The 20,448-nt window shown below is 39.7% G+C and overlaps 2 protein-coding genes and 2 non-coding genes across 6 annotated transcripts; 3 read left to right on the top strand and 1 right to left on the bottom strand.

The window, feature by feature from the left end:
• Positions 1-1,534: 1,534 nt before the first annotated feature.
• Positions 1,535-8,796, bottom strand: commd9 (COMM domain containing 9). 2 transcript variants are annotated; one of them, XM_039614202.1, is made up of 8 exons: positions 8,770-8,796; positions 8,412-8,441; positions 8,175-8,240; positions 7,736-7,852; positions 5,396-5,535; positions 5,067-5,101; positions 4,437-4,540; positions 1,535-2,284 (listed from the first exon to the last, which is right to left on the bottom strand). In XM_039614202.1, exons 3-8 carry the CDS (start codon positions 8,226-8,228, stop codon positions 2,147-2,149), a joined length of 588 nt encoding a protein of 195 aa, XP_039470136.1. In that variant the 5' UTR covers positions 8,229-8,240; positions 8,412-8,441; positions 8,770-8,796; the 3' UTR covers positions 1,535-2,146. The 2 variants fall into 2 exon arrangements, with proteins under 2 accessions (XP_039470136.1, XP_031609373.1); XM_031753513.2 differs by lacking the exon at positions 8,412-8,441 and having other exon boundaries at positions 8,770-8,788.
• A 3,447-nt stretch (positions 8,797-12,243) lies between these two features.
• LOC116330999 (40S ribosomal protein S17) lies at positions 12,244-20,009 on the top strand. Of its 2 annotated transcripts, XM_031753504.2 has the most exons (5): positions 12,244-12,384; positions 13,643-13,794; positions 14,897-15,002; positions 17,363-17,428; positions 19,888-20,009. In XM_031753504.2, exons 1-5 carry the CDS (start codon positions 12,382-12,384, stop codon positions 19,963-19,965), a joined length of 405 nt encoding a protein of 134 aa, XP_031609364.1. In that variant the 5' UTR covers positions 12,244-12,381; the 3' UTR covers positions 19,966-20,009. The 2 variants fall into 2 exon arrangements, with proteins under 2 accessions (XP_031609364.1, XP_031609363.1); XM_031753503.2 differs by lacking the exon at positions 12,244-12,384 and having other exon boundaries at positions 13,637-13,794.
• On the top strand, positions 13,854-13,982 carry LOC116331027. Its single transcript, XR_004200277.1, has one exon. It is a non-coding gene; the product is annotated as a small nucleolar RNA SNORA71 (small nucleolar RNA).
• On the top strand, positions 19,673-19,802 carry LOC116331028. Its single transcript, XR_004200278.1, has one exon. It is a non-coding gene; the product is annotated as a small nucleolar RNA SNORA71 (small nucleolar RNA).
• Positions 20,010-20,448: the final 439 nt, after the last annotated feature.

Raw genomic sequence — 20,448 nt, forward strand, 5'->3', positions numbered from 1 at the left:
GTACAATCCCTGTAAAAAGAACAGTTTGTCAAAAGCCCATGATGAGTGAATAATAAACTTCAGACCACAACTCTATATAATCTCTCCAGCGGGTTCTGGGTTCATGCAGGCACACTCCCTGTTGGGCGTCCCTGGAAAAACTCCAAAGGGAGGTGTCCAGGAGGCACCCTAAACAAAGGCCCAAACCAACTGAATAGGCTCCTTTTGAGACGCGGAGCAGCAGCTTATCTATGAAATTGGTGTGGATATCTGCACTCCTCATCCTATATGTAAAGCTGAGCCAAGCCACCTTTTGGAGGAAACTTCATCATCCAGCAACTTGCAGTTGCGATATTCTTCTTTTAGTTATTAACCAGATTTCATTATGAAATCTGGGTAATGCACTGGCAAATCAAAAAGCTTTGACTTTTAGCTCAGCGCTCCCATCACCATAACAGTCTGGCACAACACCTTCTACCAAGCCAGAATTGGTACATTTGCTGGAAAGGGTTAGATATTATCATAGATTTGATCCTGATGGCCCATCCTTTCTATTTGCAGGTTGATGACAGCAAGATGGAGGCTAGTGCAGTTTTCTTGCAGGCAGATCAACAGGGGAAAGTCCCCTTCTCAAGAAATTCAAACGTCTGCTCCTGTTGTTCATTCAGCCCATGATACTTCTGTATTTTTTCGTGTTCCTTCCTGATGTTGCTGTCCACTGTGATTGACACATCTATAACAAGCTGCAGTCTTATGACCCTTCTGATCCACCATTATATCTGATTGTTTAGCCAGCTGCTCATCTGTCTGGAATTTGAAGTCCCACAGGACCTTAGCCATGTTGTTTTCAACTACCTTTGATGGCGTCTGCCATTGGAAACTGGGGACTTCTAGTCCATATGCAGCACAGATGTTTTTGTACACTATTCCAGCAACTTTGTTGTGTCTCTCAGTGTACACTGTCCCATCTTACATCCTCGTAGTATGTGTTTGATAGTCTGTGGGGCACCTTTGCAACGTGGGTCCTGTTAGCTGTATTACACTAATTGGTAAATTGAGTGGTTCTTAGATAGCTTTTCGACTCTAAGTGAGCACTCAATGCACTTTACACAGCTTGCCTCATTCACACAAACACTTTTTTCTATGCTCTTTCTATATAATTGCTTCCATCTAACATTAACTCACATTCATGCTGTGCCCAAAGACATTTGGCATTCAGACTGGAGCAAACGGAATGGGCATTTTAAGACATTTTATCTGCTGTACATTGTTATGTTTTTTTTAGACCTTGCTACTTTTTTAGTCCAGAACCTATCTGGTTTGCCCAACTTTTAAGGACATATTGCAGACAGTGCCAAGATAGGCCAAGATTTCAGCTAAAAATGCTGTGGGAATCACCTTGTTGGTGCAAAAATACAATTTTATGCCTGTTAAACTACATTATCATTGAAACATTTTATAGAGCTAGTGAAAGAAATGGGAATAAATTGTGTGTTTCTGCAAAAGCTACTGTCTTCAGTTTAAAACTGCTTGGTAAAAAAGACGTGGAAATTGCTTCATCTTGTGGCAGATCCAATTAAAATTAATTTTTATTGATTGAACAGGTATCCTTGGTGTGTGTTCTATGTTTCCAACAGTGTAAAAAAGACATATTTCATTCTAATCTGTTAGTTAAACAACATTCAGATATTTTCTAAATCACCAAATTAATACACAGATATATAGGACATGACACCTGTGACAATTTCAGCTAGTTAAATCATTTGCAAAGTTTTTTCAGTGTTGACTGGAAGTAGACACACATTATCATGGTTCCACCCACTACTGGGACCTCTATACAAAGTAAAGAGCAGACATATGGCAATAAATTTTATCTTGAAAACTGTGGGGACGAAATCTGATGGGTTCTATCAAAGTTCCAGGTATACAAGTTTACCAATTGGACGAGACAGGAGGTGAGACCTTATGTCTCAATTTACCTTCATTGCTGGAGAAATTCTTAAAGCACTAACTCAACATGGATGGAAATAGTTCCACCATATTTCATCTTGACTTTTGTACTGGGGCAAAGTGGTGACACACAGGCAGTTGTTAGACACAGATGATAATCCAAACACATCAGCATCACACTGTAAAAATCAAAGCACTGTCTCTGAGCTTTCAGTGATCACTTCCCAGCAACTACTGACAGTTGGTCTCTGATGCGTCCAAGTCCATCCAGTATAGTGTCCAGAGACTCCCTACTCAGCTCCACAGTCACAGAGGAAACAGACTCACTGCCTGCTGATGAACATGGATCCACCATCTGAAAATAAAAAGTGCATGACATTTTTCACGAGATTAGATAAAGACTTTAAACGCAGCAATCTGCAGCATGGGTAACAAATGCTTTGTCACTCAGGTAGAATTTTCAGGTGTCTGTACTTGAGTATTTAATTTTCTGACAACTTTTTACATTTATTCCCTACATTTTAAAACAAATATCTGTACTTTCTTCTCCTTACATTTTCAAAACAGACTTGTTACTTTAGGTTCATTTATAGCGTTTATACTTGGGGGGATTAAAGGGGGCTGGAAGGAGTGCAGTTATGTTGTGGTTGTAGTACTTCAGCATCTAGCTAGCGCTACAGAAGAGGAGAACGCATGAAGGGAGTGATGTTTTTGTAAGTGGCAGGTAATTTCAAATTCAACGTTTCTATCAGCTCAGCAAACATTAGCAAACACACAAACTGTTTGTGTGCAATTTGTCGCACAGTGTGTTGCTCCAGGTGCTGTATTTCACAGGGAGAGAAAAGAAGGAGAGCTAACGTCACTCAAGTGTTTGTGTACATGGTCACGTCATGTACACTTAGAAAGTCTACTGAAGCTCACACTATAAAAGTTGTGATTATTTCCTTTTGCTGAGCCACTACACAGATCTTAGGGTTCCCCCACCTGCTAAATCCTACTGTAACCCCTGACTGTACTCATTTTACTGTTTAGATGTGGAGACAAACTCACCCCGCAGGCAACAGAAAATAGTTATTTTTTTTACATTCTGTTCTACATAACAGATTAAACCTTTTATGAGAATTTAGATTGGAAAAATATTTGCACTCTCATGTACTGATATTGTTTATATTCATTTAGCACAAGGTTCAGTTACCTTTGTACAAAAATGGTTACTAGCTACTTTTTTTACTTTGAGTACATTTTAGAGCCTGTGTTTTTTCACTTTTACTTGGGTAAAAAAGCTGAATCAGTACTTCAACTTTTACTGGAGTATTTTTAACACTAGTATCTGTACTTCTACTTAAGTACAGAAAGTCTGTACTTTTGCCACCTCTGTTTACTCTGCCTCCAAACACAGCATAATGAGTCAATGCACTATGTTGTTTTTGGACGTTTGTGAATGTCGAGAATTTTGTGAATATGCCCACTCTGACCATACCTTCAGTATGAAACATGAATAGCATCACCATTTACTCAACAATTATTTATGAATGAGTGTGTTTGTTAAACTGTGTTAAAATCTCAATTATACTAAAGCTAAAACACTGGAATATCCCGTTGATTGATTGATGTAAGATACTTTATTTCAATCCTTATATAACGCCTCATATAATATAGTAGTATAGCATTTTATCTTATAACACATCCGATATATGATTATATGATACGATACATGAATATGTGCGTATGATGTGCACTTTATTGTTATGTCCAAAATTTTTTCTTTGCACATCGTGGGAGATGGATGGCTCCTGGATCTGATGCAAGAGAGATAAATAACTGGCTGGTATCTGGGCTGATGGTGGCTGATGTGTGAATGGTATATGTCACTCAGGCCAGCTGCAGGGGTGATGCAGGGTCAGATCTGCAGGTCAGAGTGACCTCTTGAAAATAATGGATTTTTCAAACACTGCCTGGGTAGACCAAGAAGCAGAAATTTACAGAAGAAGTGGCCTTGGTGGACTTTTTTGATAAATAAAAGAGCCACCTGTCTTCGATTGGGTTTGATTTTGTTTTATAGCTTGATCCAAAAATAAATGAACATAATTGGGTCCACTAGAATAAAATAGAATAGCTTTTTAATGTCATTGTACATGTACAACGAAGTTATGGGTGCTCTGCATCAACTGTGCATGCAAAGTTCTTGGAAGTAGTGCAAAGGAAAAGGTCTGACTAGAGTTCATGTGTGAGCGGCCTGAGTGACAAGGGTTACTCAGACCATGGCTCAGATAGCTAAGTGGCTGGGCAGGGATGGGTGGGGGGGAAGAAGTTGTTTGTGAGTCTGGAGGTGTGGGACCGGATTGACCTGAGTCTGACCGTCTGGTGAGGAATTCTTTGATCCAGCAGCAGGTGGCAGGGAGGATCAGGGGTTCAATCGATCTGCTTTCAGGACTTTTGTAGCTGATGATGGTTTAGCTCATATTTATGCAAAAAACATATTCTGAAGCAGGTGATCTCACACTGACCTTGAGTTGAACCAGGCAGGTTGGCACCGACATCCGACTGACTGAATCTGAGCTGGTCACCATGTCAACTCTCCAATCCAAGTCCTTCAGTTGAGGGAGAGAGACTGGGTCCATCCATGCATGCACACACACACACACACACACACACACACACGCACACACACACACACACACACACGACTCAATGATTTCAGAGGACATTACATTTAGATAAAATAATTTCCTACAGACAGTCATTTAACACAGGCTTCCATGCAAGCACGGTTGAAACGGCAAGATGAACTCCCAGTCAAACCGTCTTGCAGTATAATGGTAAAAACTGCCAAATATAAGGACAGATGTTGACATCATCCCCATTGTTTTCCACATATATTGGTGGTCCAGCCAAATTGCTTTTACAAAGCAATATAAATCACATCCTTACAATGAACAAGGCAAAAACATGTCTGATTTTTGTCAGCTTTGCTGTTACAGGCAGAGGTACAATATATGTCTCATACAAGTGTCATCTTTTACCATCATGGTATGGTATGGTTTATAGAAGGAGAGACATACATTACATGCATTCAAACGCACATAAACACACACACATGTGCATAGCTATAAACGACGAGTATAGAGTCTACTCACTCTGATTACTGAGGGCTTCTGTCCTCCATGTTGCACTGCAAAACAGCAGAGACATCATACATAATTACAGCTTATGGTTTCATCATCAGCAAATAGTAAGATAGGGAAAACAGTAAGAAAGAGAACATTTCTCATCCTGTTAAACACATTTAATACCTTTATCACCCTCTCTAGCCCACATTACTTTTTTCGTGGATAACATATTTTTCAGGGTTTTTTTTCTAATCAACATTTTTATTTAGGTTTCTGAAGGGAATAACAAAAACAGTTTACTGTTGACTTAAAACAAATGAATAGCGTGCAGCATTCAAGGTTTTTCTGGGACTGACCTGTTCTCTAACAGAATCTTGGTGATCAGGTTTTTCAGACTGGAATGGAAGGACTCGGGGAAGATAGCGAGGATCTGCTCTGGAGAGCTGAGGTTGTAGAAAAGGACGTAATGGGAGAGTGCATGGAGGGACTGGACCAGCTAAAGGACAGAAAATAACTCAGATTCACATTGGAAATACATGTTTTACAGCTATTTAAAATCCTCGATCAAAGCCAGCAATAATTAACTATTTTGATGCTCACTGAACTTTAAGTAAGAATGTCAAAATTTTAATGATTCCGTGTTCTCCAATATGAGGATCAAGAAAATTAACCCAGTTAGGAAATGTCAAAAACTGTAGTTCCTCTACTGGCCACCCAAAGCCAGCTCCACAAGTGAACCACCTGCCAAAGACTCCAAGACCCCAAAATACCTTACTTTACAGCACACAAAGCATGTTTAAAGCGTGGTGCAAACTCCCCCATTTGGTCTCTATAGAAAGGCTTCCCCTAACACACAGGTCAAAAGTTTTAGAACACCCCAATTTTTCCAGTTGTGGCTCAGGGATCCTCTCACTCTGTACAAGTTACCGACCCTGGATCCAGCAAAACAGCCCCAGACCGTCACACTTCCTCCTTCATGTTTGACAGTTGATGCCACACACTGTGGAACCATCCTTTTGCCCACTCAATGGTGTACAAAGATCCTGCGCATGAACCGAAGATTTCAAATTTTGATTCATCAGTCCATAATACCTTCTTCCAGTCTTCAGTAGTCCAGTGATGGTGTTTCATGGCCCAGGCAAGCCTCTTTTTCTTATTCTGACGTCTTAGCACTGGCTTTCTTGCTGCAACTCGTCCTGTCAAACCTGCAGCTTGAAGTCTTCCTTTTACAGTTGAAACTAAGACTTGCTTACTACAACCACTATTAAGCTGTGCTTGAAGCTGTTGTCCTGTGAGCCGCCTATCACACAAGCTGTTAACTCTCAGAAACTTGTCCTCTGGTTAGGTTGTGGCTTTGAGTCTGCCAGACCTCTTCCTATCAGAGTTTGCCCCAGTTTCTGAGTGCCTTTTGATGCTGAAGGAAACTGGACTCACTGACACTTTGACTTTCTTTGCAGTTTCTCTATAGGAAAGACCAACATTTTTAAGTGTTATGATGGTCTGTCTCTCTTCCATTGTTAATTGCCTTTTTCTCGCAATTTTTGTAGCAACACACTACTTTCTGCAGTACATTACTGTTTAACTGATGCTCATGAGGGTATGCTACCACAGTGTGTTCCAACACTGGTTTTTTGCAGACAGAGGGGGTTGTAAGAAAACCAGAAAAGTTGGAACACCTGTAGGAATTAGTAGCACCAGCTTTCAAGGCTTGATCAGCCTCCATTGGTGCAGAACTGCTTTAAATTGTTAACCCATATTGTGTTCCCTGAAAAAGGCCTTTTTGTATAATTCTGAAATGTACAATATTTTCAGTTTTGGTTAACCTTACCTTTTGTTTTAACCTCTTCCTGTTCACCATTTACCTTTTTTAACATTTCAAGCTACTCACTGGACTTGAACGACTTGAATTGCAATAAATAACTGGAAAAGTTGGGGTGTTTCAAAACCTTTGACCAGTATTGTGTATTGGGACACAAGTTATTTTTTGAGTACTGATTAAGCTTCACTAAGCATAGTGGTGACACATGGCATTATAGCCAACTGGTGTTTGCAACTGATGTCACTAAACTGGAACTTAATAGGAATATCTGGCAAACAATATGTCCTGCACGTGGGCCAAACTGCCCCTGAAGTTCTGGCTTCAGTTTTGGTTACATTTTTGATGTCATAAGTGCTGGCATGTGCCATGCTTTTGTGTTGTTTTGGCTTGTCATGCATTTTTGTTACCTGGCATATTAGTTGTGTGAGCATACAATTGTATTGGTCTTCTGCCTCAGTTTAATAATATCAGTGCAGACTCTCAGATTCCTAAATTAAATATGGAAAAATTGAGGTTTTCTTGTTCAAAAAAATTGAAATAAGAAACAGTTATTGCTTTGCCTTCAGTATCGACTTATTAGTTTCTGTATGGAGGGTTTTTTTTATTTTGTTTGTTTTTTAGTGTTGACACATATCATAAGAGTGAGTGCACATGTCTCTACACGTAGAACAGTCATTTTAAGTTGCGAGTTGGTAGGAAAAAAATTATATAAATCCATTTTAACCCAAGTCCTCAAATTAAAATTCAATGACTGATATTACGGGAACTTGCTTTATATCCCCCAAAACACAGTCAAGTGCTTGCAGCATGGGTTAGTAAACTACTGTATGTCCACACACACTGCAAGGACCAACACACACTCATGTTTTCGTGTTACCTGTGCAGCCTGGGCTTCCGAAATGCCGAGTGTTGCTGCAGTGCTCTCAGTTAGCCGTCGACTCAGACCTCTTTGACTCTGCACACAAACCTCTCTCACTGCGTCTTTAGAAGGAGCCTCCAGAGAAAAAACAGTCCAGTCTCAGTGACTTAAAACTAACGTGAAGAATATCTAACAGTTTCTCAGATGTGCACACGTACTGCACAAGTACGTGAAGGCCTAAGATGTCCTCTAATCTGCTCTAATGTGGTTCAATTTACTGTCACTGGAGGTTTTTAAGGTCAGTTCCACTTCACTGAAGTTTTAATATAAAATTCCATCATTTAGATAAAAATCGTGTGTTTATGTCCACAGAATGAGAAATACAAAGGAGCTAGCAGACTAACAGACTTTCTGAAAGCTGACTGTTTTACAAAATATTAATATTCGACATAAATACCTTCAGAAGAAGCTGTAAGTTGGTGAAATCTTCGTTGCATACAGTGGCAGCCATGTTGACATGTGACTGTGACAAGTCACGTGAGAGAAGAATGCCGCATGGGAAATGAAGTACAAACAAAATGATATCGGCAGCATCTATCTACCGGCGTAAATCTTTATTAAATGAAACAAACTATAATTTTATTTTTTAAAAATCAAAATATGAATTTGTGTAATTCATAACAGACAATATTACCAAATGTTTATGCCCTGAAATCCTGAATCCCTGAAAAGTTCAGGTGAAATTGTCAGAAAAATGAAGACACGAACTACTCATTTCTCTTCCCAGATTTTCTCTGTTATTACAAATTACAAACACAACATAAATGTGCAAATGTTCCCTTGTTCAACTGTGTTTCTTTGTTTGAATGTCTATCCTTTTGTTGTATGCCGATGTTCAACATACATTGGATCATTCAGATCGATTTATCCATAGCACAAACCGACAGCTATACCTGTTAGACAGCCATTAGCTGTGAGACCAGCAGTCACCCTAACCGTATATCACTAAATAGAAAACTTTGCTTACGTAAAAAGAAAGATAATTTACTTACCGTTTGTCGTCTGTGAACTGACGGCTCCTATTGACATAGTGGAATTATTCTAAAATGCGCATGCGCGCACACGCGACTAACGCAATGTATGCTGCTGATTCGTATGCTGCGATGACGGATCACTGGCATTAGATATTAAACATACTCAGTATTAAACGATATAAACCAAATAAACATTGAAGCTCTTACATTCTATGGTCTCAATCACAGAGTATAATTCAACCAATTAGAAATCAACTGCAGTTATCTCACTTAACAGCAAAAATCAGGCTTTCACACTAGAGGGTTTTCAGACCGGCGAATATTCAATATGTCAATCATGCAAAAGCTTAGAATACTAAATAAACTATAAAACTAATAAAATGAACCGCATCTTAAACCCTTAATCATTCCTTTTCTAGGATTAACCCTTTTAACATCGGTTTTAGCACAGTATCAACAAAAATATCAACTTCCAACACGTGTTCCAAATATTCAGGGGCTCAGTATTGAAAATAAATTTCCACAATCATAATATTGGTACATTGCAAAGCTTTAATAATTGTTGTATCATAACACAGTTCATAACATGTTGTTCATAACTCCTGCCTTTTTGCTGGCAGCAAACTACACAAAAATAAGCAACCACATCCATAAAAGGCCTATGCATTTAGCTTACAGAGGTAGTTTTTGTGTGATTTCACAGTGTGCTAACCTGAAATACACATATGGCACTATCATAGGAACGAAGACACACATCACTCATTTCTCTTCCCAGATTTTCTGAGGTGAGGGCAAAGCCCGTGTGCAACACCTCAGCATGCACTGGGTCTGCTTAGTTGGTGCCACTGTTCATGTTCACTGTTCAGGTAGCATAACACCCCCCATGCTTTTTCCAGACTCACATCTGTCAAATGTGTTCATGAGGAACCTGTTCTCTGTGGACATTACAGCGTGCCAGTAGTTGTCATGCAAGTTGTGGTATTCTATGGCAAATGCTAATTGGGCTCCGTGGTTCCAGGCAGTTAGAGAGTAGGAAAGTAAGAAGTAGCTCCTTGAAGACTATTTCTACCAGCTCTTTTATGCAACGCTAACAAAACCTTGTTGTTATATCAATGTAATAACAAAAAATTAGTCGATAGGAGCTTTAGTTCAGTCTAATTTTTAATTCTAAATGTACTCAGCTTGAATCAGTTAAATAGAACATGAACAGAAAAATAAAAAAAATCTTAATTTTCTGTTGCCTACATTGTAGAGGGTGATGTGAGGGAAACGAGTAGGGAAGACTTTAAAAGTGGGACTCAGCATGTGGGGGAACCCAAAAATCGGTTGTAGCGACTCAGTGTGGGGAAAATAATCACAACTCACAATAATTTCTACTGAGCAGTCCAGTAGATTTTCTTATTGTACAAGCTGTGATCAGCTGACCTGTGCTGCTGCTGGTTTGAGGTTTACTGCACTTTGTGGATTTAAACAACTGAATTCAACCAGATGTAAGCAGATCTTTCATGAGTCGTACTGGATGATTTCCATCCTCTACACTGACAGTACACTGTTCATGCTGTCTTTATATTAGACACTATAAAGTTGGTATGAATGTGGAATTCAGTGAATGAATCTAAGCATCATCAGCTTAACTTTGGATTCCTCTCTGCTACCCTTTCTGTACCTAACTGTGACCATGAACCCACAGCCACTGTGCAATAGTCACACACTTTAAATCCATCACAGTACAGCAAACTCACCTGTTCATCCTGCACTAGCCTACAGAGGATTTTCATGCATTCTTTAAATAATGCAGTTAGTCTGCCTTTGGTAGCATATTTCACAACTTTCCAACTCTGTGACTAATAAAGTCTACCTTATCTCTTGAAATTGTTTTATACTATCACACATGAAACTGAATCATACTTTGTGACATTTTATTTGAAAATAACGCCCACCTGTCAGACTAAACCTTTTTTTGCCATTTAGTTGTCATCTACAAATGAAATTGAGACATTGGTCAATGAGACTAGTCCCTGAATAAAGATGAACTATACAAAAAGGGGCAGAATTGCCTATTTTTGTTAAGGTAACTAATAGCTCTTGACATCTGCAGTAAACTGCTGCAGGTGTTCTATCAGTCTATGGTGGCAAGTGTGCCGTTCTGTGCTGCAGTCTGCTGGGTGGGCAGCATTAGATACAAGGATGCAAAGAGATTAGACAAACTAGTGAAGAAAGCTGGCGCTGAAGCCAGACTGGACATGCTGGGGGAGGTGGTGGAGAGATGCACACTGAAGATGTGGAAAAACATTTGAAGCCATTGCAAATAACTCTTATCACCCACTGTACAATGTTTTCATGGAAGAAAAAACATCAATAATAGAAGACTCCTCTCTGTCTGTTGTACAACAGAGCGATACAAAAAAAAGATTTGCTCCCACAGCGATTAGGCTTTTTAATTTCATACAAATAGCAGATCAGCTATGTCAGACACAAAGGTCCCCTTGGGATCAATAAAGGTATTATTTTATTATCATAATAATGTCACATGTTACATCAACTGGTGTAAGCTACATTTTCTCTTACCTAGGGAACACCTGCATTCTGGTGCCAGGCGTTCCCTATGCAGGCAAGTTGGCAGAGGCAGTGTAAATGTTTTGGGCAGTGTTCTTGTGGCGGTGCGTGGCTCGCGGTGCCGTGCAGGGAAGGCGGACACACCTGCACGGCATCTGCAATCATGCCCCGCCGACTTAAATATTGTACTGGGTCCTGTGTTTGTTGTTGTTGGTGGTATGTTGAGCTGTGAGCGGAGAACTGCAGCTGTGGTTTATACAGCAACCGTGGTGAAATAATAATAAAGAGATGCTGCAAAGCATGTTCATGCCATCGGGTCTGCCATGGTCATTCACAGTTCTGTTGGGCAACTTTGGGTTCTGCCATCCACAAAGATGTTACTTTGACCTAAGCACTGTTGCAGACCATGTACCACTTCATGAAAACAGTATTCCCTGATTAAGTAATGTTTTTGATTTTTGCCATTTTTTCAACTGTATCCATCATTATCTGTTGACGTGGTGGCACACGTCACATGACATGTCAGATGGTATATAGGCTATCAGTATTTCTTTGTTTGTATTGTTAGGTCAGGTTCATTATTTGGATATCGCAAGACAACACACTTTGCTTCATACATAACCTTAACCAACAATACACAATCAAACTTTGTTTTTCTCTTCAGCTTTGGCCTTGTGGTCTTGTGATTGTTCCCACCATCTTTACTGCTTTCATTAACGTAGTAAGTTTATCAAACAAACTGTCAAAGAAACACTTGAGCTCTCCTCATCTTCTCTTCTATTATTTTCTGTTTCGCCTGTAGATGCATATTTCTCTTTTGTATATGGAAACATCCTTCAAGATGACACACCGAACATTTCTGACTAACAAACAGCAGGGCAGAACAGTGAGGAGAAAAGCTGGTGCACAACACAAGATTGTCTGTTGTAGAGACGTGCATGTTGGAGGTTGTTGTTTAGCTTACGGTCGGAGGGGTCGCTGCAGGGACAGAACGTTTCTGTTTTCAACTTCCGCCCGAGGGTTCAAGCTTCCACCGGAAGTGTGCTTGTTCTCTTTTACCAGGGCCGATCCAACATGGTGGGTGTTTTTTATATGACTACTTACACTATCTATTCTAATCCTGCCGTTTAAATGTTTTGTATTCCGTTTTAACCTTACCAATAAGCAGCAGATCAATAATCTTTCCTTGTGGCCGCTGTATTGACGTTAGATGATACAAACGCGACTTTTTATCGGCGCTTCTGTAACGCTGCTGCTGACGGAGCGACCGGCTGAATGAGCCGCGGTGCTTGTTCGGGTTTTTATCGGTTAATATCGACAGGACTGACAGAACAACCTAGGCGGTATTTGTTTGTTCACGAACCGTTAAAATGGTTAAAATGCCGAAAAGTATAGCTCGCCTTAGCCAACTCAGGTGTTAGCTTGTGTGTCGTTGAGGAAGCTAATGCTGCTCTGGAGGCTGCAGTCTAGTTGGGAGCTTTGCTTCAGTCGCACAGTGCTTCGGTCAAGTGATTTCAGACTACTGAAGATGTTATGTGGTGCGACAAAACTTGACCACATTAATCCAAAAACAACGTCTGACACACAAGTTTAAGGGTAAACTTTATTTCAAGGAAGTTGGAGCCATTCAGAGGCAAAAATGTATAATATTAAACATTAACAAGATAAAACTAACAAACAAAATTGGCACAGGCTCACATAAGGGTGTAAGAAACAAATATAAATGGTGCTATCAATAATAATAATTCACAAATCTTCTCCAATTCAATACTATGGGATGTTGGTGCGTTTACCTTGGCTTCTTCATCCTGTTTGTAAAATTAGTTCTTTATGTCTTCGGTGTATTGGTACAGCAATTCATTTAGCTGCCTGTTCATTTAGTGTAATCTTCCAGTCAGATGGACTCCAACTCTACCATTTTGGGCTGCAGCTGATGCCTTTAGTCCTTGTTCTGCTGTGCAGGAGACCCACTGTGATCAGGAGGACCGCTCCAGCCAGAACCTGCAGCAGGAGGAAAACTGCTTAATGTGCTTCTACACTGAGCTCACTGACGTTGCAGAGCAGAACAAGGACTAGCATTGCCTGGTACAGTCCAAGATGATGGAGCTGGAGGTTGTGTGCAAAATCAGCCATATAACATCAAGGACAGCCACAGCTTTGACCTGGTCAGCCTGCAGGTAGGGAGCTGGCTGCAGATTGGCCAGGCCTAAAATAGGATTTAGATCCACTTATAGTGGCAGACTGATGTTTTCAAAGAAATGGTGCCAGAATGACTGTTCCGATAGTTAACCCAAATGCTAGGAGTGACGAGTAAACACTTGTTCTCTTCATGCAGGGACGAGTCAGGACCAAGACGGTGAAAAAGGCTGCCAGGGTCATCATCGAAAAATACTACACCCGGCTGGGAAATGACTTCCACACCAACAAGAGGGTGTGCGAAGAGATAGCCATCATCCCCAGCAAGAAGCTCCGCAACAAGATCGCTGGGTGAGTTGTCTATTGGAAAGTGGTGCCCACAATCACAAATTTGTCTTGCTTATCTGCCACCCTGTATCGAAAGGTGATCATGGCGTCTATGTTGCCTGGTCATTAAAAATTACAGGAAGATAAACCTTTGAGCCTTTCCCGTGTTTGAAGGACTATCAATTCCTATCAGACCCTGGTGCTCTAAGACACGCAAACAATTCCTGGGATGGTAGACATTAATAAAATAAATACGTTTTTCTGTTAAGTAGGCAGATGTGGATTGAAGGTCTGTGGTGTGGAATCTGAGTTCTCCGCAGAGTTAGCCTTTATTTCATAATTTTTTAAAGTCACTTTTGTACCAAAACACACTCAAAACCATCAGTGTTTTTATATTAGAGGTGGGTTAAAAAGCCTCAAAATTATAGTGGTATTTCATGAAAATATGTCATCGGAGACTGGTGATGTTTGTATGCTCACCACGTGCAAAAACCCCCCCCAGAAACGTCACAGCTGCTGGTGTGGGCCGCCGTTTTTGTGTCGTACACCACCCTCAGTTCTCAATTTTTGTAGCCTGCCGTGTTGCACCGTGGCTGCAAGACACCAGGGTATGATTGTGTCTGTTTTTACCGCCATTTTAATAGTATTCACTACAGAAGCGTAGAGATTCAGATATACAAGGGAGATTTTGCACAGTTTGAAAACCTGAGGATGTGAGAGGGAAGAAAAAAACAACACTAGGCAGTGTCTTTGCTTCTTTGATTTCTTCTCTTTCTATGTCAGTGCTTATATGTATTGTCTGAGTGATGCGACCTATCATTCAGGAGAATACTGCTGTGGCTTCCTGCACCCTAACGACAGGCATAAATAGAAGTGACTGTGTAATGATGTTGCAGCAGTGAAGCAACCAGCATGGAGGGTATACTGGTGCCTTGGCACCTGGCTCTTGGTCTCAGACAAGCCCAGGCTTGTCTCGATGCTGCATGCATTTGAGAATCTTAACATATGGTGTTGCTATAGTAACAATGTCCCTACATGACATTTCTATAATATGTAAAAATTTATATGGTATTATCATAGGCAAGTGCATGTGATGACAACTTTGTGTGCGTTGCGCCACTTGTAGGTATGTAACACATCTGATGAAGAGGATTCAGAGGGGTCCAGTCAGAGGAATCTCCATCAAACTGCAGGAGGAAGAGAGAGAGAGGAGGGACAACTATGTACCAGAGGTCAGTGAATGCATCACTGTGTTGGTTATACCAGACCGGGTAAAAGCAGTGAATCTCCTCTTGTAAAACTTGTTGATTCTGGCGGCATGCTACCAGAACCACTGGGACCAGTAGTATGATAGTTCCTGTGGTATCTTTTTCTAATTTTGCCATAGATGTGTTTGTAAATGTTGTGGTGAGAGGTGCTGAACGATCTGCTGATTGTTGACTGAAGTTTGAGCCTGATGCTCAAGTGGTCATGTAACTAAACGTACATGGTACTGCAGGGCTCATGTGCTGGGCGAGTCTATTGTAATCATACAATATTACAGCAATGCACAACTAGATAAAAAGTGAAGAATGAATGGCTAAATTGCTGCATCAGTTATTTTCATTTTACATACAGATAAAAATTGTATAGTCCATCAACACATAGTTGCACGGCTGTCAGCAGAGTACACAGATCACTGTTTATTTTTATTTGTGAATGTATGGATTTATTTGCTGCAATATAGAGCTGAATAGCATCAAGAGTGCATCAGCAGGTCATTGATACTGAGGTCTGGTAGCTTATGTGATTGATTAAATGGGTCAGCCACAGTCAAATAGCCAAATCTGTGCATTATTAGCCTAAAACACCAGTCTGTTTTTAAGAGTGTTTTTGAAACAATTTTTGTTATTGTGAAATGTGAGGTTAAATTGTGCTAAGTCTTCACAATTAAACTCCAAATACACAGCTTTGAAGGGAACCACTGAATTTTTTTTAAATATTGCTGTAGTGTTACAGTATTGTTGTTATAATTGCCAACTGCTCCAGTTTACCTTAGTAAACTTCTTTTCTTTTGGCAAATTTGGCACATTTCTTTATTTTCTTAAACAAATGTTAAGAAATAAAGCAAAAGATTGGATATTATTTTGGGTAAAGGAGTGGAACGAGTACATGTTAATAACTCAAAGTTTTCTGAAGATCAATTTATTTGCACTTTTAAACTCATGGATTTCTAAATTTGACATTTAATTGTGTAAAACATCAAAATGTTTCGCATATATAAATATTAATGTGTTGCATGTCAACTGTATGATGGATCTCAATTACTGTTCCAGGCACTGCAACATGCTGCACAAAACTCATCCCACAAGCCTGTAGGGCTACAGTTGCACCAGGAATAACAGTGGTTGGAGACTACGGCACAACCATAATTATTGTGACCTAATAAGATGGAATCAGTTCTGGATTGTGCGAATCAAATTGGCACTTAAATGCAGTCTGTTTGCAACAATCACTCTAGAGTAATACAATTATTCTAATTTCTAAACAAACATTTTTCAAGACATATGTAACGAGTCCTGTCGAGGGCAGTAAAAGAAAGACGCTTGAAAGTTGCTCTGTGTGAGCACTGCATACCGTTTCTTTTATTTAATATAATACAGAGTAAGAGACTAAGACCATAAACTCGACAGGATAGAGGTCAAGACAAGGAGGATTGTATAGAATCTGGAGTCTCTTTGCAGCCACAGCTTATGCCATCTGGTGGCTTTCAGATAGAATGCAGGTTGGCGATATTTCCACATTGGCTTAATTTTCCCTATCTGGAATCTACATCCATGTTTTATACCGTCCCTATCCGTTTATTTAAAGCTTTTGATACTCTAATTTCCTTTTTACCCATTTAACATTTGATTAGGATTAGAAAGTATCTTCACTCCATCTGGCTTTTGGGTTTTGATTTGTTTCATCTATAGGAGTTGAGCTTAACAGTAATAGAGCAGAGTAATAGAAAATAAAATAAAAAAGTCTGCAGTGTAGTGTGCCGATATTTCAGTATGCGTGCATCTACGTTGCAAATTTGAATAAAACTGTAGTTTTGTACCACTGGCTTCATACATTTTGTTACTGGCTGCAAGGCAGAACTATTTACTTGTGAGTGTTTGCTTCAACCAGTTTTTCCACAGGTGATCTCAGAAGTGCAAACATCAGGAGCTGGAACAGTCGAGTGGTTGTCCAGCCATGATGTGGCTTTTGGACACATCAAACCAGATTATGCCTGTTATGTGTATTTTTTGTGTCCTGGTAGTCTGCCTGAACCGAACACCTTTCTTTCTACCACTTATTTTTCTTTCTACCAGTTGCCACCAGTTGTGTGATTATGGTGTGTCTGTTGGCAGGTCATTCACAATGCAGAAAAAAACAACACATACAAATTTTCTTGAGTTTTGAAGGACTTTGTGTTCTTTTTGAACCCGGTGCACTCGTACAAATTCTTTTAAACACAACAGATGGATATAAGTAAACAAAATAATATGGTGTTACTTTGTAACTGTGGAAATAACTGAGGTGTGAGATGGTGGTTAATGTGATTCCTGTGTGTTTATCTGTCCAGGTGTCTGCTTTGGACCAGGAGCTGATTGAAGTTGATCCCGACACCAAGGAGATGCTGAAACTGCTGGTAAGTCTTTCTGTAAGAGGACAGAACAAGTGCAGTTTTTGAGGTACTTACTTTCCTCTTACTCTGCTGGGGCTTAGCGGGTAATGTATTAACTAATTAAAATCAGGGTTCTGTTATACAGTAAACAAATCGTCTCCCAAATTGAATCCTCTGTGTTCCGTGTTATGCTATTTTTTTTTAACCTTTTAAACACAAAAACAAACTACTGAAAAATTATGTGATCAGACAAATCTTAGAATTAGAGGGCTGTTCCAACTACAAATGAAAGTAAAAAGATGTAAAAGCAACAGACTCACAAAGGTAATGACAGAAATAAGCTGATTTGTTAGATGTTTAATGGTGGAGTGACTTAGATCAGACACAGGCATCTAAGCTTGTTAATGATAACAGAGCAATTGGTCTTGAGTCGGGAAATAAAAAAAATATTTGGAGTTAATGGAGTTTGAGTGTTGAATCTTATCCAGCCAGTGGAGCTCTTTAGAAAAAGTTTGTGTAGTTCTAGAGAGAAGTTGTAGGAAGGCACATCTCATCAGGCAACATCAAGGGAGGTCACGAATCGCCTTCAGAGGAACCAGAGGGTTTGAAACTTCAGAAAACTTTGATCCATTTTAGTGTTTCATTAAAACTGGCAGTTGTTGTGTAACCACTGATCCTGTCAAAGTGGAGGTTGCTGTTCAGGGCTTTTTAAACCAGAAGACTTTATTTAAAGCACAGAAGCATTTAAATGGCTGAAATCAGTTTGTTGGAACATGTCCCTGTGTTCAGCTTTTAAGTGGCATAATTTCCAGGTAAAGGATTTTACTAGAATCAACCTGAGCTTGTAATGGCCCGATTTCAGCAGCAAGAAGGGAGCTTTTAAAAACAGCCACTCAAACCAGAGAGTCAAGATAAAGTGCAGCATGCCCTTAAAACTTGTTTTAAAATGTTGTAGACAGGAAAAAAATGAGATACTCATTTTGGACAACACGTGTTTTTCTTTTCTTTTTTTTTTACACACATAGCACAAGTATGCTATATGTGCTATTGTCTGTTGTCTACTCTGTTATGTACACAAGGAGCAAAGCAATAGCCCAAATCCAATCCGATCTTCTTGGGAGTGAACACCCCAGCAAATTCAGCCCAATGTCAGACAATGTGGTGTTCAGAGAAACTGAAAAGCCAAACAAAACCCTGCACCTTAGATTCCACGGGCCTCAGATAGCAGTTTAAATGTTAAAAATGACAACAGTACAATTAAAAATACTGAACAAGTACAGTTTGTTTTGAAGGGTTGCCCAGGACAAATGCTCTGTTCTGTCTGTAAACACCATCAACCTTCCAGGGACAGCAGATGAAAATTAGTCTCTCTGGCTAAATCTGGCATATTTACATGATGAATTTAAGTGTTCATGTTAAATAATTTTAACATGAAGTTAAGTTTTCCACTGTTATGAAGTAAAAATAGTATTACTACTTAAAATGTACATGGGAAAGAAATAATTACACGATGCTGAAATAAATCGGTGAATATATAACTGAGATAAAGGTAGTGATTTATCTTTTTGATCATTTATCAAAAAATGCCTTTACATGGCTTTGGTAAACCACAGCACTTCTAAAACTACGCCCCATGAACAGAGGACACCAGTGATATGAGCTGCAGCCACAGGACCTGGACGTCTTGTTGGAAACGGGACAGGGGCAAATCTCCAACAGAGATGCAGTGAAAGATGGGAACTATGGCCTAGTCAAAGTTCAAACCTCAACCTGACTGAAAGAATTTGGGAGCACGTTAAGATAGTTGTGTGGAGATGAATGCTCACAATCCTCAATGAACTGGAGCAATGTTGTAATGAAGAGTGACCCAAAATGCTCCTACAGGTGTTAATACAAGCTACGGGAATCATGGGGGGTGTACTTCACACACTTTCACACACTGATTTTGGCAGTTTTTGTCAAGTGTGTTGTTGTTCATGTGATGTATTTAGATCCCCCACCCATTTTTTTAACATCACTATATTAAAACCTTCATATCACTTACTTATTTCAGGACAGCATTTTAAAAAAAAAAACATGAATGTTTATGCTGGTGCAGCCACACATGCCTGATAATAAGTGAATATAAATGTACTCACCAATGCTGAAGTACAAACCAGTCGGGTAGTCGTACTACACAGCAGGCCAAAATATTTGAAGGACCATTCCATTAAGAAGACGCACACAGTTAGCAGTGTAACTTTGCTCTTGCTTTTGCATTTCCCTTGAGCCTGTATCGAAAGGTGATCATGGCGCCTTTGTTGCCAGGTCATTTATTAACTACAGGCATATAAACATGTGAGCCTTCCCTGTGTTTGCAGGACTGTCTGTTCCTGTCAGACCCTGGTGCTCTCAGACATTGAGTATTGAGTTGATATTGAGTTGCTTGCATTCACCTCCTTTCAGATCAGTTCTTAAACCAGTGTCTTGTTTATGTCCCTCAGGACTTTGGCAGCCTGTCCAACCTGCAGGTCACCCAACCTACTGTCGGCATGAACTTCAAGCAGCCCCGAGGAGTCTAAGCTCTGTACAGTATCTTCCCAATAAAATCCATTTGGGACAAAGAGCTCTGCTGTAGGACTGTTGATTTGTGGACATCCGTTTTGCGTGTTTTCTCTCTCCAAACTTGAGGTGTTAAGTTATCCTTTTCTCATAAGTGTAGGACCAGTTGGGTGAAACTAAATAAACCCCATCAATTATTGGCTGAAAATGCAATTATGTTTGTAAATTTGATGCTTTTAAACTCAGTCATGCCAGTAATTATGTGGAGGAACAGAAGAGGCCACACAAGGCTCCTTAATATTAGGAACATATGTTTTCCCACCGTGCTTGTCCTTTGATTTCATTATTGTTTTGACACACAATTTAAAGTCATTTTCAATAAACAGCCCATTCTACATTTACTAACAAATAATGGTTCTGATTGATCAAGTCCTGCTTCCTGTCAAATTGTGGTGGACTGCCTTTTTTTTTTTAACTTCATCGAATCTGTTATATTTGTGTTA

This window comes from Oreochromis aureus, linkage group 7, assembly GCF_013358895.1.
Source record: "Oreochromis aureus strain Israel breed Guangdong linkage group 7, ZZ_aureus, whole genome shotgun sequence".
Taxonomy (NCBI): domain Eukaryota; kingdom Metazoa; phylum Chordata; class Actinopteri; order Cichliformes; family Cichlidae; genus Oreochromis; species Oreochromis aureus.

Excerpts from the sequence above, each read along its gene's own strand:
- LOC116330999 (XM_031753503.2), top strand. The coding sequence starts at position 13,637 with ATGCAGGGACGAGTCAGGACCAAGACGGTGAAAAAGGCTGCCAGGGTC. Across the intron at positions 13,795-14,896 it reads CTCCGCAACAAGATCGCTGG|GTATGTAACACATCTGATGA; the intron begins GTGAGTTGTCTA and ends CGCCACTTGTAG. Across the intron at positions 15,003-17,362 it reads GGGACAACTATGTACCAGAG|GTGTCTGCTTTGGACCAGGA; the intron begins GTCAGTGAATGC and ends TTATCTGTCCAG.
- commd9 (XM_039614202.1), bottom strand. The coding sequence starts at position 8,228 with ATGGCTGCCACTGTATGCAACGAAGATTTCACCAACTTACAGCTTCTT. Across the intron at positions 5,536-7,735 it reads CGGAAGCCCAGGCTGCACAG|CTGGTCCAGTCCCTCCATGC; the intron begins GTAACACGAAAA and ends TCTGTCCTTTAG. Across the intron at positions 2,285-4,436 it reads CCTGCCTGGTTCAACTCAAG|ATGGTGGATCCATGTTCATC; the intron begins GTCAGTGTGAGA and ends TTTTATTTTCAG.